Consider the following 26,251-nt stretch of genomic DNA (forward strand, 5'->3'; position numbering starts at 1 on the left):
ACAATCTGATTGGTTTCTGGGTATTTTAATACTTAAGTTCCTCAAAAGACACTTGATTGTGGAGATATTTAATGCTACAGTACCAGCCATGGCCAAAAGTTTTGAGAATGACACAAGTATTTGTTTTCACAAAGTCTGCTGCTTCAGTGTTTATGCTGGCAATTTGCATATACTCCAGAATGTCATGAAGAGTGATCAGATGAATTGCAATTAATTGCAAAGTCCCTCTTTGCCATGACAATGAACTTAGGGGCCAATTCAGACCCGCTTGCTAGGCTGCGTTCGCACACAACCTGCCAATCTTTGCAATGTGCGCATCTGTATGCATCGCAGTGCACGTGCGCGAACTAGTCCATACAATCGGGAAGTGTTTGTTCACTGCAAATAGACAATGAGTAACAGGACATGCCATTTGTGGGTGGTGACAGGGGTTGGTCGATGGAAACAGGTGAGTGGTGGTGCAAACGCAGGCATGTCTGAGCGGCATGTCTGAGCGTCTTAATGCCATTTCAGAGGCGTGCATAATTAAGATGCAGTGTCATAGTACTCATCACATGGTTGAAATTCACACTGAAGCACTCGCAGTGCTTGCGGCAGGGTATGGTCAGCCACAAGTGCTGCGATCGCTTCCGATGGTACTCGATGTTACCGATGGTTGCATACACATCCTGGAGATGACGTACATTAGTGGGTGTCTTAAGACAGGCTGGTGGGCATCTGCATACACACCGCAATCACACGCCAAGACATAGTGGGCGTGCTAATGCCTTGCCGTGCGATTGCGGATTTGCATACTTTCACTGCGTGCGACCACATCTAGCGAGCAGGTCTGAATCGAGCCCTTAATCCCAAAAACAACATTTCCACTGCATTTCAGCCCTGCCACAAAAGGACCAGCTGACATCATGTCAGTGATTCTCTCGTTTACACAGGTGAGAGTGTTGACGAGGACAATGCTGGAGATCACTCTGTCATGCTGATTGAGTTAACATAACAGACTGGAAGCTTTAAAGGGAGGTTGGAGCTTAAAATAATTGTTCTTTCTCTGTTAACCATGGTTACCTGCAAGGAAACACGTGCAGTCATCATTGCTTTGCACAAAAAGGGCTTCACAGGCAAGGAAGCTAGTAAGATTGCACAAAAATCAACCATTTATCGGATCATCGAGTATTTCAAGGAGAGAGGTTCAATAATTGTGAAGAAGGCTTCAGGGCACCCAAGAACATCCTGCAAGTGCCAGGACCGTCTCCTAAAGTTGATACAGCTACGGGATCGGGGCACCACCAGTGCAGAGCTTGCTCAGGAATAGCAGCAGGCAGGTGAGTGCATCTTCACGTGAGGCAAAGACTTTTGGAGGATGGCCTGGTGTCAAGAAGGACAGCAAAGAAGCCACTTATCTCTAGGAAAACATCAGGGACAGGCTGATATTCTGCAAAAGGTACAGGGATTGGACTGCTGAGGACTTGGGTAAAGTTATTTTCTCTGATGAATTCCCTTTCAGATTGTTTGGGGCATATGGAAAAACACTTGTCCGGAGAAGGAAAGGTGAGTGCTACCATCAGTTCTTGGTCATGCCAACAGTAAAGCATCCTGAGTCCATTCATGTGTGGGGTTGCTTCTCAGCCAAGGGCATGGGCTCACTCACTCACAGCCATGAATAAAGAATGGTACCAAAACATCCTCCAAGAGCAACTTCTCCCAACCATCCTAGAACAGTTTGGGGCTGAACAATGCCTTTTCCAGCATGATGGAGCACCTTGCCATAAAGCAAAAGTGATAACTAAGTGGCTCGGGGAACAAAACATCAAAATTTTGGGTCCATGGCCAGGAAACTCCCCAGACCTTAATCCCATTGAGAATTTGTGGTTAATCCTCAAGAGGCGGGTGGACAAACAAAAACCCACAAATTCTGACAAACTCCAAGCATTGATTAGGCAAGAATGGGCGGCCAGAAGTTGATTGACAGTATGCCAGGGCGAATTGCAGAGGTCTTGAAAAAGAAGGGTCAGCACTGCAAATATTGGCTCTTTGCATAAACTTAATGTAATTGTCAATAAAAGCCTTTGACACTTATGAAATGCTTGTAATTGTACTTCAGTATACCATAGTAACATCTGACAAAAAGGTCTAAAAACACTGAAGCAGCAAACTTTGTGAAAACCAATACTTGTATCATTCTCAAAACTTTTGGCCACGGCTGTACATAAAACTTGTATAAATTACATTATATACTGTCACTGTCTACACTCCCCAACTTTTTTTAATGGAGTTACTACACCCCCTGAATTATACTGTGCATGATTTGCTGCATAAGTAGATATCTTAATTGCAACATTTCTTGATACAATAGTGTATCTATTATATCACACAACTGGTGACACTGCTACATTGTTTTTTTATTATTTTTCTCTAAATAGTTTTATTCGTGTTGTTCTTTTTACCATGATACATTAATTTGCGGAATTATATATACGTCTTGGTATTAAATGCTTAGTGATTGACATCTGACTCCTGGTATTATTATTGTTTTTACTCCATTTAATAAGAATAACCACAGTTGATATTTGTCTGTGTGATTTTTTATTTGCCGGGATTGTAACTACATCCTATTTATGTAAAGATGCACATTTATAACATTTATAATGCACTGAGAGGCAATACATTTGCAAAATTCTGAATTGTCACAAGGTATGAAGTGTTGCAGCATTTTTATCACTATTTTCCCCCCTAATTGGTCTATTTTGTGGGGAATTGAGTCTGCCTTAAGGCCCCCATACATCATAGATTGATCGCAGCAATCGTGCAATTTGCAATCGATTGTGTATAAAAATCTTTCCCTTTTTCCATTCGATTGTGGCAATTCTGCAATCTGCAATCAATTGAAAAAGGGAAAGATTTTTATACACAATCGATTGCAAATTGCACGATTGCTGCAATCAATCTCTGATGTATGGGGGCCTTGACTCTGCCCAGTAGTGCCAGTCATGTGTTGATGTTTTTTTTGTTTACAAAAGCACCTCTTTATTACTTATCAAGAGCACTAAAGGCTTTGGAACTGCAAACCCTAGGCAAACAAACGCACGTATACATCTTTATATTTACATCGCAATTTAAAGTTCAGCCCCTTTCCAACTTTAAATCTCTGCACTTTCTAAATCTTTCACACCTGTCGTGCAACATGGTCTTGGCAAAGCGCAGAATTGCTCCCTAGAGTGTTTTTCCCAACCCCCATTAGCACTACTGTCTCTCTTTACTACAGGTCAATGAAATCGTGCAATTGTAAGCAATCACTGACACCGGATTATCTCAGTGTATTTTGTTGTACGTACAGTTACTAATCATCCATAACTTTCTAAGCTTGAAACAAAAATATCTACAGTACGTGGCAACATTCCCTGTGGCTTTAATCTAGACATTACTGTACTGTAGCTGAACCCCTGACCATTATTTGTATGAGTATACTGTAGTTGTAGTATATACTGCAGGTTCATGGATAAAACGCCTGGGGAACAGCCAGCTGAGGATGATGAGTCTTTGGATATGAAATAATGTAAAATCACAAGTTAAAACAATTTTCCAGCCTTGGAGCAGGTGGAAGGCAACGCTAGCCCTTGGCCATAAGCTTACATTTTGACACTGTAAACTGATTCTTTCTGCGGCTTTCCTACCCCCCTGTCCTGAGCTTGATCATTTTTCCCCCAAGGCTAGAAGTGCTCTCTGATAGGGAGTTTTCATTCCATTCCATTTTTTGATGATTCGTGGTAAAAGATGAGTTACCCAATGGGGAGCAGAGTTTGTGCGTCCCCCCCCCCGACACCATACAGGAGTATATAGCTGCACAGTGACTCAGGTGGGACTTTGCTCTAAAAGTTTCAGTCTTGGATACATCTCTTACTCAGGATGACGGTGGAGAAGCAAGTGAAAGTCAGCAGCTCAGCTGTGCGTTATGGCGCATCCTATGGAGGGAACAGGCTCTTCTCTGCGGGCAGGAGCAGCTTTAGGGCCGGAGGAGGTGGCTTTGGGGGTGGATTTGGAGGTGGCTTTGGAGGTGGTTTTGGAGGGATTGGCCTCTCTAGAGCTGCTGGGCTAGGAGCCGCAGGTGGAGCAGGGTTTGGATTTAGAGGTGGATTTGGTGGTGGCGGTGGCATGAGAGCTGGATTTGGTGGAGGAGCAGGCTTTGGTGGAGGGGCAGGTTTTGGAGGGGGAGCTGGAGCAGGGTTTGGGTTAGGGGGAGGCATTGGGGGAGCAGGAGGTAGGCTTGGAGGAGGAGCCGCAGGGATCCTGAGGAGCCGTTTAGGAGGTAGAGGTTTCAAAATAGGTAGCTATGGCTTCAGCCCTGCGTTTTTGGTCGGCGGCGGTAAGCCAGGAGGACTTGGGGGGTTTGGGGGACTGGGAGGTGCCCCAGGCGTGTCTGAAATGCCATCCATTGACCCATCCCTGCCCTCTGTGGACACCGTCCAAGTCACCCGCTTGAAGGAGAAGGAGGAATTGCAGGGCCTTAACAACAAGTTCGCCTCATTCATCGACAAGGTACTTCCATGGATGAACTTTACGTGCACCCTATAATGAGGATGTAACCTGGGACTGAAGCCTATTAACCAAGTACAGGTTATACTTGGCCTCCACAGTTTTCTTATCTGAATTGTCCTTATGACTAAATCTGATTTTATTATTAAATGGATAGAGATTGAATACCTAAAGATGGAGACATAACAGTCCACTATTATTATTATTTTATTATAGTACTTGGTAGCATGTTTTATTTAATGGTAGTTTAATGGTATTGACTTTGCTTTCTTTGCATAACACATAAAGCAACAATTAACTAACCTGCATTTTAAACGTAATTATTACAGCTCTTAAATTACAATGGGTTATATGACCCTAAATAAATGTTATTTGTGTATAGATAACCATCAGCACATTGCCTCTTTCTAACTTGTGGTTATTCCACATATAGGACAGCACAAGATTCCCTACACACATGAACTGACATAATGCCAATTAACTAATTAAGGGGGACATAGGTTACAAGTAGATATTACTATTGTTGGGCACATACATCATCAGTACTCTATTTACAGCAAATAATTGAATTGTTAGGGTGGCACAGCAACTGCAAGAAGGAATAAAATCCTTTACAGGTTCTGCTATTTCTGAGTTCGACTAAAAGGCATCATATGAATGGCACAGATCCTACTAAAATGCAAGATATATCATAAAACTTTAAATACACCAAACATTGCTAAACACAATACATCATACATATGCTAAACACAATGCATCATACATATGCTAAACACAATGCATCATACATATGCTAAACACAATGCATCATACATATGCTAAACACAATGCATCTTACATATGCTAAACACAATACATCATACATATGCTTAACAATACATATGCTAAACACAATGCTAAATACCATACATCATACATATACTAAACACAATACATCATACATATGCTAAAAAAAAATACACCATATATATGCTAAAATATTATAAAGCACTTACAGTTTTGCCATCTTACCAAGACAATATTAGGGGTGATGTATCAAACTTTGGTGGGAGATAAGGTGGAGAAGTAAACCAAAGAAACCAATCAGCTTCCAACTGTCATTTCATAAAGTGTGCTAGATAAATGACAGAAACTGATTGGCTGCTCTGGTTAACTTCCCCACAATATCTCTCTCCAAGGTTTGGCACATCTCTGCAATTGACTGCTAGCATAAAATAGATTCAGAGAAAATGACAAAGGTTTTTAAGTTCTTTACTATTTGTTGTTTGTAGTATTCTATCCCAATGGCATCTTACACGTTTTAGTGACTACTTGATATAAAGTACCCCTATGGCATTTGTACGGTTAGAAATCACTGTGTCCGGTTAATATATGATCATGTACTTCGGATATGGATGCAATATAACAATAACTGTTAATTATTCATGAATAAATGACTATATAATACATGGCTATTGCAATTTTCAGGTCCGCAGCCTAGAACAACATAACACCATTCTCAAAGCTCAAATCAACCTGTACAACCGTAGCGATCCAAGCGGACCAGTCAACTCCTCTGTGGTTTCCACCACTGCTGTTGCTGGCTACAAAGCCTACATTGAAACCCTAACGCAAACCAAAGCAGCATACCTGGGTGAAATTGACCACTACAAGCTAGTCATCGAAGAAGTGCAATCCAAGTAAGTTACTTAGAAGGAGCTGTTGCTGTCTGTAAATTCAGTTGCTACTCTATGTTAATGCATCAGCAGATTTCTCCAGTATGGTACAAAAGTTCCTGTTGTCTCCTGGTCATACAGAACTTTATAGATAGAGCGGCTACTGTAAGCTGAATTTCTGTTGCCTGTTGCTGAAATATCTGCAGAAAATGAGAGTATTGCCCAGACAGCAGACTACCATTTCAATCATCATTATTCTCAAACTTGGGGATTAGATTATCTCTATAGTGTAGGTGGTGCAATGATTAGCAAATCTGATGCTATACAAATGGCTGAGGTGCCCACTGAAAGATATATTGTAATAGAAAGCAAAACACTTTCTTAGCTAATAGCCCCCCACTGAATAAAAGGCATGTGGCTAGATTTAAAGATGCCAGTCACACCCTGTCATTACATGTGCCCTGTCGTGACATTGCTTCTCCTCCTGTAGTCACACGACATCTCCATTACAGTAACTGCTCTAGTCATCAGCAACCTCCACCTATTCATTTGTTACATGGTATTAGTATAATACTGTATAAATCTAACGCAACATTGTTGCTCTACTTGTTTGAGGAAAGATGGATGTTAAATATAAAACCTAATAGTCCATAGCCCTTGTTAATCAAGTAATATTTTATGTGTAATAAAAGCATTTTAAAGAATAGATAGACGTGGTGATTGGCAATAAACTCATTTATATTTTTACCTGCAGCGAGGGTAGAGGGATTTGAAAGAGGTCAGTTAATTAATAAATCAATTTATTACTCTTTGTATTTCGGAATCATGGAGCCATCAGTGTCAGGGTGATAACAGTAACTTGACCAATTATTCTTGTCTGCAGATATGATGAAGATAGTGGAAGCACAAAGGCCCTGGAGGCAGAATGGACAACACTTAAAGAGGTCAGAACCGCATGTGTCTCACTGACAACCCAACATAGCTTCCTTTGTAATAAACTATTCCACAGTGATAAACTTTTCATTTCCTGTTTCTTAGTGGTTGTTGCCATATATCTCTTTGTGTACAACACACACACAAACATGGCACTTGCATAGAAGCAACACATTACTAATTTAATGATTGTAAACTGTCTACTGTTGACTGTCTCCTGCCTACACAGCAGAAACCACTAACATACCTTGGGCCTGATTCAGACCCACTCGCGAGCGGCTGTCTGCTCGCAAGTGGGTCGATGTTATGGACTGAGCATGCGCACGACGGAGGGAGCTCCGTTGTGCGCATGCGCCAGACGCGACGAGCGAAGGAAAGTCCTTCGCTCGTTGTGTCCGATCAAAGGGGGCGTGCTGTCAATGTTGATTGACAGCACGCCCCCTTTGGTGGGCGTGCCGGGGGTGTGCCTCCCTGACGGGGGAGTTCCCACGGGAACGCCTCCCGTCAGAAGCCGGCCCACTGACATCACTAGTGAAGTCAGTGGGAGTGATTTTGGCTCTGATAGAGCCAAAATCACTCCGGAGCTTGCGGTTGAAAACCTCAACCGCAGGCTCCGGCTCGCAAATTCGAGGGTCGCGATGGTCTCGACCATCGCGACCATCACAATGCACGCTCATATAGCCTGTGGGTGGTGACCCACAGCTATACGAGCGTCCAGGAGGACGCTCCATGAAAATGGAGGCCGGCCCTCATTCAGAGCGTGCGCTCTGCTCAGAGCGTACGGCTCTGAATGAGGGCCCTTGTCACATCTTCCCAACAATTACTAAGAGTAATTCACCAAAGCCAGCACAAGCTATACACAATATACATATACAGCACAAGCTATACAGCATGTATTACGCATTATGGCCCTCATTCAGAGCCGTACGCTCTGAGCAGAGCGCACGCTCTGAATGAGGGCCGGGCTCCATTTTCATGGAGCGTCCTCCTGGACGCTCGTATAGCTGTGGGTCTCCACCCACAGGCTATACGAGCGTGCATTGTGATGGTCGCGATGGTCGAGACCATCGCGACCATCGAATTTGCGAGCTGGAGCCTGCGGTTGAGGTTTTCAACCGCAAGCTCCGGAGTGATTCTGGCTCTATCAGAGCCAAAATCACTCCCACTGACATCACTAGTGATGTCAGTGGGCCGGCTTCTGACGGGAGGCGTTCCCGTGGGAACACCCCCGTCAGGGAGGCACGCCCCCGGCACGCCCACCAAAGGGGGCGTGCTGTCAATCAACATTGACAGCACGCCCCCTTTGATCGGACACAACGAGCGAAGGACTTTCCTTCGCTCGTCGCGTCTGGCGCATGCGCACGACGGAGCTCCCTCCGTCGTGCGCATGCTCAGTCCATAACATCGACCCACTTGCGAGCGGACAGCCGCTCGCGAGTGGGTCTGAATCAGGCCCTATATTTGTATGTTATTTCCTTTGCACCTATTTTTGCATGACTGTATTGTGTTTAATGTTTTTTTCTGTATGCATGTTTATATAAATAATCTAAGCATAGACTGATGATGAAATACAGTATTCCAGGATTTACAATTATTACATACAGAATATACAATTATTACATAATACACAGGTAATGTTACTATATGTATGAACTCCTAGACATAATTTCGGTTCAAAGATAGTTTTAAAGTCACTGCTTATTATTAGTGAGTTCAGTCATTTCAGCGTCCATTACGACACCTTGCATATAATAACAACTAGTGCGCCCCCTAATGGCAGTTATCATATACTGTGGCAGCCACCTTACATTTCTAAGACCTGTACAAAAACACTTGGCCTAATGCCCCGTGCTCTTATAGCGTTGCAGAACTTTCCTGCGACTTCTAATATCCATACCATTTGCAGTACAGATTGCTTATGTATTATTGTATTATTATCTATGTAAAGAAATTAACTGTTTTCTCTTCATCTTCCAGGACGTCGATCACTTATACCTGACTATCTTTGATTTACAAACTAAACTAACAGGAGTTGAAGACCAAATAACTCTATCCAAACAAGTATATGATGCTGTAAGTAAATACCCCTACACAGTGGGCAACTGTATGTGAGGTATAAAGTAGAATAAGAAATGACAGAAACAGTAAAAATTCTTTAAAGATATTTCTGAGCATATGAGACCACTTTTACATGTGTTACCTAATGAGAACAACTTCATATATTGCAACATTACTCAATATAAATAATGTAATTAACCAGTCTGTAATGCTGGGAAAACAACTGTGCGGACTGAATGAGTGTAATAGAATTGTCGGGTCATGCATCATTTAGAATCCGCCAACAAATTTAGTTTTGATGCAGTGACAAATCCTGTTATAGCCTCTAACTTGTCCGAGGGGTGATCTAGCCATCAGCCAAGTGTCTTTTATAGACAGTGAATGCACAAGTGACATCTATAGCCTATAATAAGGAACAGCATTTAATGAAATATTCACGTGGCTGAATCACAGCAGGGCAAGTTATTGCTTTCAGCGGTTAATAAAATTGTCTGGATTGCTATAAGGCTCCAGTTTTTATTGAAAATGACCTTACAATGATCTGAAATCAGCAACACAGAGCTTCCTCTTACCATAGAAATAATTCTAGTTTGTGGTCCTATATTTTTATTAAGTTTAGTTCCTTCCACCCATTAATAAACTGCTGAGTGGTTTGATCACAATCATTCCCAACTGTTCATGGATGATAATTACAGGTGTCTCCTGATTTTTGCCTGTAGGACAATTCCTAGTTAATAGAGGTTTTAATGTTGCTTCATGTTTGCAAATTGCAGAAAGTCAGAGAAGTACAGACCCTGGTCACCAGTGGCAATAAGGCAGCTGTCTCCATTTCATTCGACAACTACGCTCAAGCCGTGGACCTGACATCAGCTATCTCTGACATGAAAGCACAGTATGAAGTACTGGTGGCTAAGACCAAACAAGAATCCTTTGCAGCAGCCGAGAACAAGGTACGCCATTTGTATTGGTTCATGGCAATGTTGTAACCTCTCATTATTTGTAATAATATATGAAAGCTGTTATTTGAATGTACATGGCTTTAGCATCAAACAGGATTGGGTATTGGAATTAATATTTGCAGTGGTGGCTCCACAGGTGGATCCAAATTTTAAATAGGGGAGCCGCACCAACTGCCCTTACAAAGGCTGCCAAACATCACTGGCAGTGGGTGTGGCTCCCCTATTTGAATTTTGGACTGTGCTGCAGCCACACCTCTGGAGCCACCACTGGTTATTTGGTTTGGGAGCGAGGTTGCCATGGATGACAAAACAACTAGTATTGAAGTTGGTAGTTTAGGAGGTGACCTTTGACTGCCTTAGATTTAAAGGATTCAGGTTTGTACGTTAAGTCGCTCTGCGCATGCCTCAAGGTACATTATCGTATGTACTATTTACTCACAGTGTGATTGACACTCGGGGTCTATGAACTAAGCCTTGGAGAGAGATAAAGTGGACGGAGATAAAATACCAACCAATCAGCTCCTAACTGTCATTTTTCAAACACAGCCTGTAAAGTGACAGTTAGGAGCTGACTGGTTGGTACTTTATCTCCATCCACTTTATCTATCTCTAAGGCTTAGTACATAGACCCCCTTTAGGAAGCATTTGGGGGAGGTAACGGGGAGCGGCGGTAAAGAATGCAGACATGTCACGGTCGTTTCGGGGGCGTGTCACAGATTCTCGCATTCATCAGCAGCTGCCACATTTGCGTATTTTCGCACAGCACCTGCGTACGCAAGTACGGCAGCGGCGACGTCATTATTAGCGTACAACTCTGAATAGGCCCTCGTATAATATTTGATTTTGTAATTGCCTCTAAGTGATTTCCCTCTGTAAATTTTCATAAAGACATTTATATTTGTTGCTGTCACTAGTAGCTCTTTCAGTTACTGTGACAATGTATGTAGGAAATCTACGGTTGCCCCATATACCCACCTTTTCTTGTCTACGAAATTAGGGGATTAATTTACTAAGCTGTGTTAGGAGATAAAGTGTACGGTGATAAGGTACCAGCCAATCAGCTCCTAACTGCCATTTTTCAAACACTGCCTGTGACATTGCAGTTGGGAGCTTATTGGCTGGTACCTTATCAACGTTCACTTTAACTCCTAACACAGCTTAGTAAATAGACCTCTTAGTGTTTCTGGCATGTGTCAGAACTAATTGTGCAAGCTGATCAATCAAGATTTTACTCTATGTCAAGTTATATCTACAACATGTCTGTAAAACATACTGTAGTGGCAGACATTGTCTAGTAAATTGTTTTGTTAGTGATTTCACTGGTTCTTAATACAATGAAGGGCTACATTTCATCATCGTTGGTCCAGCTCTTAAAATGGCGGCCTCCGTTGTGCCAGACAGCAGCAGTTTTCTTATGGCAAAACATTCTCAAGAGTACATCTCACTCCCAGGTGGAACAAACCTGAGTATTGTGGGATGTAGCTCCATCCACAGTTGATAATATAATCTACTGCCTCTAATTCTAATTGCCATTGATATATTTATTAGTCTCTTCAGCTTCTTACCATAGATTTTTCTATCTGAAAGATTTACATGGTAGCAGGCTCTACACAACCATCAGTACATGTGCTGACAGCACACAAGGAAGAATACAGGATGATCAAACTACAAGTTGACTCAGTACAACGCGAGATTGAAAGGGTTAAACATGTGGTAAGTTTATTTAATTTTCTTAACATCAGTAAGAGCTTAATATGAGTATTATATGCTCTTAGGGAACATTTTCTGTGTAGTGTAATAGATACAAATACTAAAATGTTAAGAATATAAAAAAAATTATTATTATTTTTTTATTATTATTATTATTATTATTATTATTATTATTATTATTATTAATATTTTTTAATTATTATTATAATTTTTTTATTATTATTATTATTATTATTATTATTATTATTATTATTGTCATTAATACTTAACTAAAGACAACCAAATCCCACTTTTGGGGTGCAATCACTTTATTTCCTAGCAACACAAATTCCGTTCTTGCAACGGCCTTAATGTAATTATTAACATCTAAATATCTTCCCTGTTCCCTATAGAAGCAGCAAAAGTGTGAGATGCACAATATACATATATGATTGGCTAAATCTTTTGCACCCAGTCCCCTCGCTGACAAGTGAATGCAAAAAAAATTACGTTTTTTGAATCTCAGAATAAAAACGGACACAGTAGTCACCCCAATAAAACGCTAATGAATATATTCCTTTAAGTAGCTAATGCCCGGCAGTGCCGCAGATGACGTGGTCTATTTTCCAAGTCTGTTTTCCTATTTTGCAGAACATTCAGTTGGAATCTCACATATCGGAAGCAGAGAGCAGCACAACCAGTGAAACCGACACATACCAGGAGCAGTCTGCAGCACTGAAATCTCAGTTAGATGACATTAGAAAGGTATAGAAAGACGAGCGTTATGTATTTCAGGCTTTTCTTATAGCAGTGGTTCATTTTTTTGGAATAAACGAGCCACCTAGACCTGCATTACCTGTACAGGCTCACTAGGCAGACGCCTAGGGCTACACTAGATAGCACCGCAGAAATGGCTTAATGTTCATTTTATTCTCTCTTGGGCATCCTATGGAGCAGCATAACCGTGTGGGGTGCACAATTACTAATTTAGGGCAAACTCATTCACAACATCTACTGTGGCATCAGGTCTAATTATGGCTGCAACAATTACCATTAGTGTTCTAACATTTCAGCCGTTGCTGTTTGGGAGCTGCCCTGAGGAGCTCAAAGAATAAAGGCTGCACTGTGCCAATAATAGAAGGTATTTCCATTACATACAGTAGAAATACTGTTCCCCTGTAGGACATTTCTAACTGGAGTAGTAAAGTCAGCGTTAGCATACAGTGAAGCTGCTGGCAGGGCACATATTTCAATCAATCACCTTAAAAGACTATGGGGGCGATTCAATTGTTTTTTTCATGCCCAATCCTGTCTAAAGTGACAGGAGATCGGGTTGCGATATTCAATTGTTTTGGGCGCCCATGCCTCTTTGCGCATGCCGTGCTCAAAAGCACCGGGTTTAGCCGCATAAAGCGGCTAAACCCATCTAAAGTCTTGGATAGGGCGCCCAAACTACTGTCTGGGTGTACAAACTATGGACTTTTCGCACATTTCTGCTCGCCACCTCAGGAGGCTGCGAGCAGAAATGACAGCTCCAGCGGCTCTCGCGCCCGAGTGGAACAACAATTGATTTGCTCTGTCGGGCGCCCATTATAACAGCCACCAGCAAAAACAATTAAATACCCTCCTATGGGGGAGATTTATCAAAGCTTTGAGAGAGATAAAGTAGAGAGAGATAAAGTACCAAACAATCAGCTCCTAACTGTCACTCTACAGGCTGTGTTTGAATATTGACAGTTAGGAGCTGATTGGTTGGTACTTTATTTCTCTCCACTTTATCACTCTCCAAGATTTGATAAATCTCTCCCATATCAGTGATATGGCAGCCTAAGGTGTTTAGGGGCATAAAATGAATAAACAATATCCATAATAAATAAACAGGTTGTTACCCAGTAGCACAGTAATGTAAGTAATACACACACTGCATTCTTCACATCTTAGATTCTCTTTCAATTACAAGTAGCCAGTATGTGAGGCACAGCTGCGAAATGCTCTCTAGCAGGCAAAGCCCACGCACTTGATGGCTGTTGAATAAAAAGGGGATATTTATTATATGGGAAAATATAATTGCATGTGGATGATACTGTGCTACTGTTTTTCTGCTGATGTAGCTATTACGGAACTTTCTGAGGCCAATGACAGCGAAACCACAAGCTGTACGAAGTGCTGAACCCTGGTCGTTTTGATCAGGAAAATACAATTATTCTAATTAAGAAAGAAGTTGCATTGTAAACATATGCCAATGACGGCGCTGCCATCCCCAATAACTTTATATTCCTTTCTTTCCTTTTCCACTAACTAGCAAATTGCTCACTATGGCCAGGAATACCAGGACCTCTTGGCAGTGAAGATGGGATTAGATGTAGAGATCACAGCCTACAAGAAATTGATGGACAGTGAAGAGTTGAGGTAAGAAATTATTACAGAAAAACAGATATGAGACAGACACACAGAAAAATATAGCATCATGCAGTGACAAACTTCATACTATTTTACAGATTAACAATGCAGTTCACCCTCCTTTAGCATTATATATATTTTTCTGGTTTATTCTTCCTTACAGATGTGTGCTCATACACCTATTCTCTTTGGAGGGACATAACTAACTATGGGCGACCTGTGCCACCGCACAAAGGACCTGATACAGAGCCGGACGCTCTGACCAAAGCGCTCGCTCTGAATCAGGGCCCTCCTACTTAAAAATGGAGCGGCCTCCTGGCCGCTTGCATAGCTGTGGGTGACCACCCACAGCTTATGCGAGCGGCCAAAAAGATAGTCGTGATGGTCAATACTATCTCAACCACCGGGCTTGCGACGAGACCCTGCGGTAGGGTCTCGCTGCCGCAAGCCCTGGAGTGCTTTTGGCTCTATCAAAGCCAAAAGCACTCCCACTGACATCACTAGTGATGTCACTGGGGCCGGCCCCAGACGGTAGGCGTTCCCATGGGAACGCCTCCGTCTGGGCAGCAACGCCCCCGGCACGCCCTCCAAAGGGGGCGTGCTGTCACTCACCATCGACAGCACGCCCCCTTTGGTGCGAGACCCATAGCGACAGCTTGCCTGTTGCTATGCGGGCCTCGCGCATGCGCACGACGGAGCTCCCTCCGTCGTGTGCATGCGCATTAGGGCACATCGACCCGCTTGCGAGCACTCAGCGCTCGCGAGCGGGTCTGAATCAGGCCCAGAGCACAGCGCTCTGTGCTCGGCACCACCGACCATCCACGGTCCATGGAACGGCACCCTGCAGCCAGAATTGCAGAAGCAGTGCCGGCTGGAGCTTCATCTGGAGGCTCACAAACGGCAGACTGCAGCTATAACAGCCCCCCGGAGCATCCTGAGGATGCTCCGGGCAGAGCTGTTGTTCCGGTCACTTGTGGCCCCGCCTCCTCTGACATGTAGTCATGATGTCATGCGCTCAGGGGGGCGTGGCCAGCACCGGGTGCAGTAACTCGAAGTTACGGTGCTGCCTATTTGCACCAAATGGCGTGAGACACGTAGTGCAAATGAAATGCTCCATTACAGCTAGCTATTCACAGACTTTCATGCTTATTTCTGAATTCATTGTCTTTTTCATATCATGGCTGCATCCAAAGTCACTTATAGTGTCCTGGGTACTTAGTGATTAGTAATTTTGTCTCAATGGAGTTGGTATAAAGGCACAGATTAAGCACAATGCCGCGTGGCGCAATGAATGGCGCAGCTCACTAGTATCGGTCTCCATTCTTTTGCCTATTTCCCCTGGTTGGCATCTGAGTCACAAACCCCTAACTGCTTGTGTATTGTACTTTTGTCGCATTAGTGATGCAAATTACTTACAAAACAGTATGGCGTGGCGCATGGCGAGGTTTAATCGCAAGTCATTGGCACGCCAAACAGGGCTATTTAGCGGGATTTCAGGTTAGGTGTATGTGGTCACATCTGTATAAAGGAGTCATATTCTCAAACGCTGATGTTTTGAATATAGTATGCAAAAGAAACTCAAATTAAAAGTTGAACTTTGCAATGCATTATATTAGAAAATAAAGCATGAATTCATTATTTGTTTGCTCCGGAAAATTGCTGTCTGTAGAAATACTTTACAAAATGCGATGAAACCGTACACAAATATGCTTAATATAGGTAGTATAAATATAGATTACATCCTAGTAGCAATATGAAAGTTGATGATATATAAACTAAAGTACAGTAGATTTTAACATTTTCCCTGCCACAGAAAGACACAACTGCATAAGCTCGATTTGATGGTGGTAATCTAAATCCCTGCTTTTGCTGTATTGCCGTGGTAGTGGGCAGCTACTTAATGTATTTTATTCAGAGGTGGCTTACGCTAGAAGAACAGAGGCGGTAAATGCTGGTCGGTAGCCCGCAGCATACTCTACTGCATGTTACTGCTTCCAGTGTCTCTTCAGAAAATACTGCCACTCCTGACCTGACCGCCTGTCTTACCCTGAACAGCTGTTTCCATGATCCCAGCTGATTGATAGCCGCTTGTGCAGAGTAATGGAGTGTAGCGGACTGTAAATTAGAGAGCTCTGCTCAACCAGCCCAGAAACATACAGTAAGAACGGGAGGAATTAATCAGACTCTGGACAGGTCAGGCAAAGTGACCATTCTGTAAATTTAGGACACCCGCTATTGGGCTGCAGTAGTTTGAATGAAGCTTTTTATTCTCCTCTGAGTAAACAGCAGCACAATACCTCTCTTGCGTTAAAGAGGTCAGCGTTGTTTAACAGTGTACATTGCTCACTGCGATATGCTACATTTGCAGGTATATTTATATTAGGTGAGTGCCAGAGAGCTGCACAATACACCATACATCTTCCGTGGGTCAGGGAGCGTGCGGCATGCAGTGTCTATACATTGTGAGAGGAATGCAGGACAACTGCTAGAAGAGATATATGTGTCCCGTATGCATTTTATATTACCAGTAATTGCTGTGTTGCAGTAAGTTATAGTGGGCCTAGTTGCTGAGGGGGGAGTTTCTTTTGGGAAAACCAGGTTTGCTGTTGACAGTCTAGAAAGCAGTCCCTATTTATCAGTGCAGGGAGGGTTGTGTACACTGATACCACAGAAATCTCCAGCAAAAGGCTCATTAGCTGCGCAGATCAGTCCTCATTATTATCAATAAAGACCACAGTCTGACCCTTATGTACCAAACTTTGCTTTTCAGAGTTTGGTCTCAGATGGCGCAATCTGCTTTATGCCTGTGGAGGCATATTCGCAGTAGAGGGATGAATCTGACATTGTGGAAATGTGAAAGACTCCTCGCAGGGACAGCGGTTATTGCTACCATAGTCCCTGTGATTTATAGTTAGTACATAGCCAGGGCATTTGTGCAATAAATATAGAAGTCTATCGCAAGACGGACCATTAATAAACATGGCAGTGCCATGATTATTAATACACAGTATAGGGGCAGATGTACTAAGCTCTGGAAAGTGATAAACTGGAGAGTGATAAACTACCAACCAATCAGCTCCTAACTGTCATTTTTCAAACACACACTGTAACATGACAATTAGGAGCTGAGTGGCTGGTAGTTTATCACTTTCCAATGTATAACTTTCCAGAGCTTAGTACATCTTCCCCATAGGCTCCTAAGTCATGTAACGAGATACTATACATTTAAATACTGTACAGGCATAACTACAATAAATGCAAGAGTACAAATGCAGAGTATGTATAACAATGGGCTAGCACAGCATTAAGATTTCTAACTAATACGAAACATAGTTAATATAATATTCCTGTAACATAAAGAGTTAAGACAGTTATATATATTATATACCAATGGAGGAGTCTCACTAAACTGGAAGCTACAGACCCATTATAAGTAGTTTTGGACAGAGCAGATGATCTGAATGTTTTCTACTGAAATCTTAATTTGCTAAAAATAAAAAAAAAATAACAACATAAAACAATGATATATCTGCATACAGTATATCTAGAAAGTTTCTGTATTTGGAGTTCTCCACTAGAACCAGGAAAAGTAATATTGCAAATAGCTTGAACTGAGCATTTATCCAAAATCCTGACAATGTCTTGAAGTTTTCTGGTATAATCCATTTTAAATTATTTAGCAGAGCAATTTAGAGTAGAGAGGGACATGTCATCCAAAAATAAGCAGAGATTAAGAGAATGTGAAAAATATACTGGAGTGAAAAAGCTGGGCAATGAAAACGTGACTGATTACATTAAGGCCTCCGTAGTCTGTCATAGTATGACAGGTATATTGCCCAGGAGGTCAGACAGTACCCTGGGGGACAATGTTTTAAACTGCAGCGACAGGCAGATCTGGCGGTATATCCGTCTTTTTGGCCTCCACAGAATGTTGCTGTGAAGCCAGATCAGAGCACAGTAAATAGATTCTCGCTGAAATGCTGCAATTTATAGGAGGTTCCTTTGTTCAATTAAAGATATGCATCATAATAAGACTGCAAGTGATAAGATAATACGATTGCAAGAGTTTCCTCCCAAAGGGGCCCATTAATCAATAAATACTTGCGGCTTATTCCCCGAAAACACCCGTTCTTGGGGGGGTAACCACAAATATTTAGTATCACCCCATGTATGAATAGGGGGGCCGTAGCAGATATCTGTGTGGGTCTATTTACTAAGCAGTGTTAGGAGACAGATTGAAAAGTGATAAGGTGCCAGCCAATCAGCTCCTAACTGCCATCTTACAGGCTGTGTTTGAAAAATGACAGTTTGGAGCTGATTGGCTGGCACCTTATAGTAAATAGACCCCTGTGGGTCAATGATAGTGGAGGGGGAGAAGTATCCAACTTTCAAGAGAGATAAAGTGGAGCAACCAATCAGCTCCTAGCTATCAGTTATCTAGAACAGTCTAGGAAATTACAGTTAGAAGCTGATTGGTTGCTATGGGCAACCTCTCCATTTTATCTATCTCAAAGGTTTGATACATCTCCCCCTGGGCGGTATACATCAATGCTAAAAATGCGGTCAAACCTCCGAAAATGCCATTTCGGAGATTTGTCCGCAATCACCATGTGCACAACTGTACAAAATTTGCTGATATGTTATTTTACAGTTTTGATGATGGACAACACTTTTTGCTAGAATATTTTTCATGTACTTCTAGTAGGTAAAAAAAGTGACATAAAATAAGGGATGTGTCCTAAATCCACTTGCACTGAGAAGGCTACGTGTAATTTAGAGGTAACAGAGGGTGTCTTCAATTCTACAGATTTCTGTTTTTGTCTTACTGACCACCTAAAAAGAAATATTGTTCAACTAGCTGTCAGTAAAATATCTGATGGTTGGTGCCATGGTGCGGGGCCAGGTAATAGTGTTGGGTATATTGAATGGTTGAAACCATCTTATTAGGGTCTCTGCCCACCAAGCTACTCAGTCCAATCACCAGTTAGCCAGACCTGTCCAATTTGGGAATGGCCAATTTGTAGATGGATCCTGTTGCTCAGCACTCAAGCCAAGTTTTGGAGACCAGTCCGTATCTGACCAACTTCAGTGAGATGCGAATCCTTTCAATGCCAGTTAGGACTTCTGTTATCAGGAATAGCCCATTACTTAGGCATTACCACTAGTAGCAATAAATCAAATTAGCTTAGACATCCTAGACCATATTCCCTCAGCAAATCTTCCCATTATAGACAGTCATAACTAAAGGGTTGTTACATGATAATATTAGTAGCCTACAGTAAATGTGATCAATTACTATAGTGTTTAGCTGTTTTGCTATTCTAATCTAATCCTCTAAACATCAGAGTTCATTCCGCATAAAGCAAGACGCTCGCTGTAATGTGTTTCTCCATTGCGCACTTGTTAATGGGTTGCTAAAAATAGCTGTGCTGTATTCCAGTAAAATATTACTAGTGAAATAGAGCGAAGCGCACAGGAGCCTAATGTATTGTGTCCTGTACAGCTACAGTATGGTTTGCTGAGTTGTATCTTTTGTGGGATTACAGTATTTTCCAGTGCAGGGAAATAAATATGTCTGGTTCCTTGTTACCGAAGGTGAAATAAGATGGAACAGAGATGTAACTTGTGTTGCATAAAGGAGAGATGTGGCAGCCTGGGAAGGATTTATGCAGAATATATAATCTATAGAATACTGGGGCAGCAGATACTTCTATCTGTGCTGCCTCTTGTGTGTGACAATTGTATAGAGCTACACATTGATTGCTGTAATCAATAAATCATTTGCAATATACTACCTGCTGACCTACATAGAGGTTATTTAAGTTGTGTGAGCCACTTGAGTGCATAGAGGCACCTCAGTCATACTCTCATCCACATTTACATCTCTCTAATTAACCCTTCTCCTGTACAAGTCGGCATCCATACAGAATGTTGACATTGTAAAAGGTTCTTGATCCTTCCCGAGCAGAGGAATCTTATCTAAGTTGAATTATAACTTGAACGTGAAAGTAAAATAGCTACAGCGGTTTTAGAGTTCTCAAATGTACAGTAGTAACTGGTAGATAGCGCAGTTCTTGACACCCTGAATTATATGTGCAGTGATTCTTTATTGTGTGGCCTGAAGGGAAATTATATCCCAAAAGGTCAGGGTTCAAGGCTTATGCAATTATAAGGGTTGTCAAACAGCAGAGGTAGGTTTCACTCTGAGTACTGTGTTTAAAACAGTTATACAAATAGGGGGCAATTCAATTCTAATTCTCCGCGATGTGGCTCCGGAAATGGTGGCGAAGGCACGCAAGTGTTTCTTCACTCACTTCTTCTCACACCCCATAGAGGTGCATAGGAAAATGTGCAAAGATTGCTTGCCGTAATAAGCTTTAATATCGCAGCCAAATGTCACAGCATCACACTGCGGAAAATTTAATTGCCCCCTCAGAATGGGACAGAATGGAGTTTGGGGCAATGGGGGTTTATGGCAGAAGCGGTAAAGTGCCTATCAGGGCAATCTTAGATGAAATCTAGGGCTTGGCCAGTTTTTCTGCTGGGTGCCACATGTTTGTGATAACGTAATAATAATAATAATAATATAATGTTGCTATAGAAATTATATCGATTTATAAACTAATAGTCAGTAAAATTAAATCTATCTGCCAACTAAGCGCTGTATTTATATGCTATATTTCTCATCTTCTATCTTGCAGACTCAGCAGCGGAAGTGGCATCACAGTACACGTGTCCAAATCTAGCAGTGGCGGAGGAGGAGGTGGTGGCGGAGGTGGATTTGGTGGCGGCTATGGAGGCGGACTTGGAGGCGGACTTGGTGGCGGATATGGAGGTGGAGCTGGAGGTGGCCTTGGAGGTGGACTTGGTGGCGGCTATGGTCTCGGACTTGGCCTAGGAGGAGGAATCGGTGGTGGCCTAGGGCTTGGCCTTGGTGGTGGTGTTGGCAGTGGATTAAGCCTGGGTGGTGGCGGTGGAAGTTTCGGATATGGAAGTAGCTTCGGAGGAGGATTACAATTTGGAAGCCTGAATTCCAGCTCATGTAAGTTTATTTTACTGGAAATATAACATCGATGCATTAGTATTTTAATGTTGTTGCAACTGTCTATGCAGTAACTTCCAGAACAGTGACCCAAAGACTGTGCCCAGAACAGTGACCCAAAGACTGTGCCCAGAACAGGGACCCAAAGTCTCTATACTGAACAGGGACCCAAAGTCTCTATCTAGAACAGGGACCCATAGTCTTTATCTAGAACAGGGACCCAAAGTCTCTTTCTAGAACAGGGATCCAAAGTATCTATACAGAACAAGGACCCAAAGTCTCTATCTAGAACAGGGACCCAAAGTCTCTATACAGAACAAGGACCCAAAGTCTCTATCTAGAACAGGGACTCAAAGTCTCTATACAGAACAAGGACCCAAAGTCTCTATTTAGAACATGGACCCAAAGACTTTATACAGAAGAGGGACGAAAAGTCTCTATACCAGAGGTTCCCAAACGTAATCCTCAAGGCTCCCCAACAGTTCAGGTTTTAGAGATATCCATGGTTGAGCACAGGTGACTTTATTAGTACCTCAGTCAATCTGATTTAACCACCTGTGTTCAACCATGTATATCTCTATAACCTGAACTGTTGGGGAGCCTTGAGGACCGCGTTTGGGAACCTCTGCTCTATACAGAACAGGGACTCAAAGTTTCTATCAACATTCCTTTAGGTCACTCAATTTTACCTTTATACCTGTCTAGCTCCAAGACTTTTTTTGATATCCTTAATTTGATATAAACATGTAAAATGTGCATGCATTTTGTTTTGAGCAGTAAACTACATTATTATAACATATATCCAGAAGTCTGACAAATGGTGAACATGTAATCGTACCTGTTTAGCTGAAACGGAATCAAATGTGCAAAATGTTTTCCTAACAACATATGTTTATGAATATGCCTCCAGCACAAATACTTGGTTCTAATAGTTTGATAAAGCCAAGATATCATTCTATAATTTTGGGTAACAATATGGCAGACAGGGTCACCGATTTGTTGGAGTCTATGGGTGATGTCTTTAGCTGGCTACACACTTGCGCAATTTCTGTGTGACCACATCATTTTGCAATTGAGGTTCCCACATTCCAATCCAATTATATTAAGAAGTTGAGCAAATAAAAATAGGTAATGCTGGACAGGGTTTTTAGACTTTGCTCTTATACTTACAATGCACATACTGAAATCGGACTTAATCAGAGCCTTTTGGTTGAATATTCTACACCTAATCTCTTCATATCTAGTGCCATGGTCATAAACACACTATTTAAATAAATAATGCGCAGCCAGCATAAGCATGCATCTGTCCAATAAACACAGCAGGGTAATTGTCATTGATGGCTCTAACTTCAATGGTCAATGTATTTTTTTTTTACCATCGGTATAAAACCATTGATGGTTTTGCTATTGGTGGTTTAGTGCTCACATGCTCAGGTCTCAGACATTGGGCCCCTGTTGTTCTTCAACATCATGGTACCACCATCGATGGAAAAAAAACACTTGCCATCGGCCATAGACCCATATCAATACACCAGAAGCTAGTGAACTATTAGTGACGTACAGTAACTGGTCCCTAAAGGACTGATATGCTGTATTCTCATAGTTTCTTCCCCCACAAAAATCCTGTCTCTAGGCTGTGTAGGCGACTAAATGCAAACAAGTAGACAAAAGACACAGATCATCTACATTGCTAGAAGTATAGAATTATAATAAAACACAACAGTTATCAGGAATTGCCATCCGTGTGATAATATAGAAAGTATGATAATATATTTATAAACTCATGGAAATAATATCTGAAATGCTCACCATTTATAACAGGTGAGTATCATTTAATTATGCACATTGGGAAGTGGTATATTATGAATAATGCATTGCTAGTGTGAATGGCTATGAATATGAGAAGCCACCTCGGATTTCCTGACCTTTAATAAAGTAGGCAAGCTACAGAAATGAGCCTTGATATGCACACACAACTCCACGTTGACTCTAACTAGAGATGTGCGCTGACCCCGTATTTTGGTTTTGGATCTGGATTCATCTTCGTGTTTTGATTTTGCGATACCACCCTCAATTATCTAGGTTTAAAAGGAAAAAAATTGATAAAAAGTTTTTAAAAACAGCTAAAATCATGTAATTTTTGCAAATTTAAAAGTATTATTATTACCAGTTATTTATATAGTGCACACATTTTCCGCAGCGCTTTACAGAGAATATTTTACCATTCACATCTGTCCCTGCCCCAGTGGAGCTTACAATCTATATTCCCTACCACATGCTCAAACACATTGTATTGTATTGTATTGTATTGTATTTATTGTTGTCATCAGCAAAACAAGTTTGACAGACGAAATTACATTGCACTTTTTTAAAACAGTGAATAGCAATCCATGGTAAAGGTTATCACAAACAATTTCACAAAAATAATAAAATTAAAATTAACTAAAGAGATACAATCATAGCATTCAGCATGCGCACAGCAGATGGAAGAAAACTAACCCTCAAGCGACTCGTACGTGCCCGAAGTACTCTAAACCGCTTTAAAGATGGGAGCTTATCAAAAAATTCATGAAATGGATGGCTTGGATCCGATATGATACCTTTGGTTCTCTTTAGAACCCTAAGCCCATAAACATCATGAATAGTTGGCAACTGCACGCCAATGATTTTGCTGGCGGTCCTAACAACCCGTTCCAGTGCACTTCTTTCACTCGCTGTGCAGTTGCCATACCAGATAATGATACCAAACGTCAGAATGCTCTCAATTGAGCATCTGTAAAAGTTTAGCATAGTTACTTTGCTAACTCCCGAGGCCCTCAAACGTCTTAGGAAAAACAAACGCTGTTGCGCCTTTTTAATTAGGGACAGTGTATTTAAAGACCATGACATATACACTATGGTAAATTTTGTGGGGAGCCAAATAACCTAGCAGTAAATTTTTGGAGTGTGGGAGGAAACCGGAGTATCCAGAGAAAACCCACGCAAGCACAGGGAGAATATACAAACTCCACACAGTTAGGGCCATAGTGGGAATCGAACCCATGACCTCAGTGCTGCGAGGCAGTAACGCTAACCATTACACCGCCGGTGCTTCCCATATCCAAAATCCAAATTCCGAGCCATGGGAAGAACAGAACTGCAACTCGGATCTGTCCGGATCTCCACAGGAGATCAGAACCACGACTCGAATCTGTCCGGATTTGCGAAATTCTGGTGGATTCGGATTTCGGGAGAATGGAACCGCACATCTCTAATTCCAATTACCCATATCTGACGTTCTGTAAAATAATGGCATCTTTAATTCTTGTAATCCTTTCTTTTCGGAATTATGAGTTGTGCAGGGCCCTGCCTACATTTTATGGTGGTATGTGTGTATGATGGCGTTATCCAATGTAGCCGATTATTGCACAGCACTGTGGAAAATGTTGTCGCTAATTAACTGACTGATGATGGTAATAGTTTGTAGCTAGACATTAGATGATGATGATGATGAAAATATTATGCAGGTAACAATTGTTTCTGGACTTGATAAATTAATTATGTGCATTTTGTCTTCTCTCATTCTAGTATCCACTTCTACTTCTTATTGAAGAACAGGAACCTGCTATTGAAGAACAGCAGCTGTCGTGAATGTCTGAGAAATCCCAATGTACAACCTTGCTGAGATAATATGAACCCAGCCGGATTTTTCTCCATGTAAAATTGTTATATCTGCACTTAATCATCTTCCTCAGAAGACGTCACCGCTTTAAAATAATCTTTTTTTTTTTTCTAACCGTGGGAATTTTTATTTTATTTTAATTTTTATTTTTTTTTGTTGGTAGTGAAAAAAAAAAAAGGTATTTTATTATTCTTTCTGTACAAGCTTGTGGTGATTTAGGACTTTCCTCTTTTATTTTTCATCTAGTTCCTGCCATTTTTCCGTAAAATGATAAATTATACATGTAACCCCCCGCACTTGCCATATCAATCTCTAATTATGCATCTGTAGGCAGTTTAGCCTAATCTGGGATTTCTCTCTGAGCTTTGGACTGCTGAACAGACAAGGACAGATCTCTATACTGTATGCCAGGCTGAAAGTGTGCAATAGTATAAATGCAGTGAGCGCCTCATGGCTGAGGTAGACGCGCTGCCAAGACTTAAATGCGCAACTTCCAGAAATTTGCGCCGTGCATTGTTTTGAATAAAGGAGTGCGTTTCAATCTCCCGCAAAGTCCTTGTATCAAGAGAGTGTTTAGCAGATCCTTAAGGGGTTTATGTTTTCAAGAAAAAAACTGTAAAGAAATCAAAATAAAAAGCATTTGTTAAACATTTACGTGTGTGAGGAGTCAGCCCTGTGTGTGTCTCTTTATTAAAACGAATGAAGACGATTTGACGTGGTCTCGTGACGATTATACAGGGCCAGCGCTGCCCTTTGGCAAACCAAGGAGTTGGTTAATGGCTGTCGCTGAGTGAGTGAAATAATATCACACACCCAGGGCTAAATTTACTAAAGTGAGAGTTTTTAGAAGAGAGTTTTAAAAGTGATGTTGCCCATAGCAACCAATCAGATTCTAGCTATTATCTTCTAGAAGGCATACCTCCCAACTTTTGGAGATGGGAAGGAGGGACAGGGCGCGCGCCGAAGGCGGGGCTTCCGGAAAGGGGCGGAGCCAAATGAAAACGGGGCGGAGTCTTGCGTCTTCCTCCCGTTTTCGTCACTATAGGGGGCGTGCCCAGCACTCTCCGAGATGCTGGGCAGCCCCCCAGGCTCTCCCTACGCTAGTAGGGAGAGCCTGGGGGCCTCTCTGTTCACCTTCTGCTCACCCGCTGCTCTGCTAGGCAGAGCAGCGGGTGTGCTCTCCCCAACTTCCCCCCCACCGCGGGACACTGAGGCCCGCGGGCAGGACAGCGGGACAGTCCCATAAAAACGGGACTGTCCCGCTGGAAGCGGGACAGTTGGGAGGTATGAGAAGGTGCTAGTTAAAAGTTAAGTGGAATCTATGGGC

The 26,251-nt window shown here is 42.0% G+C and overlaps 1 protein-coding gene across 1 annotated transcript; it reads left to right on the forward strand.

Annotated features, from left to right (window-relative positions):
* The first annotated feature begins 3,846 nt into the window (after window positions 1–3,846).
* Window positions 3,847–25,576, forward strand: LOC148477510 (thread biopolymer filament subunit alpha-like). Its single transcript, XM_088456645.1, has 10 exons — window positions 3,847–4,530; window positions 5,995–6,206; window positions 7,066–7,126; window positions 9,093–9,188; window positions 9,947–10,123; window positions 11,720–11,845; window positions 12,473–12,586; window positions 14,124–14,230; window positions 20,923–21,263; window positions 24,831–25,576. The coding sequence occupies exons 1-10, from the start codon at window positions 3,901–3,903 to the stop codon at window positions 24,851–24,853; spliced, it is 1,887 nt and encodes a 628-aa protein (XP_088312771.1). The 5' UTR covers window positions 3,847–3,900; the 3' UTR covers window positions 24,854–25,576.
* Window positions 25,577–26,251: the final 675 nt, after the last annotated feature.

Source organism: Taudactylus pleione, unplaced genomic scaffold (genome assembly GCF_031769625.1).
Source record: "Taudactylus pleione unplaced genomic scaffold, aTauple2 ptg000711l, whole genome shotgun sequence".
NCBI lineage: Eukaryota > Metazoa > Chordata > Amphibia > Anura > Myobatrachidae > Taudactylus > Taudactylus pleione.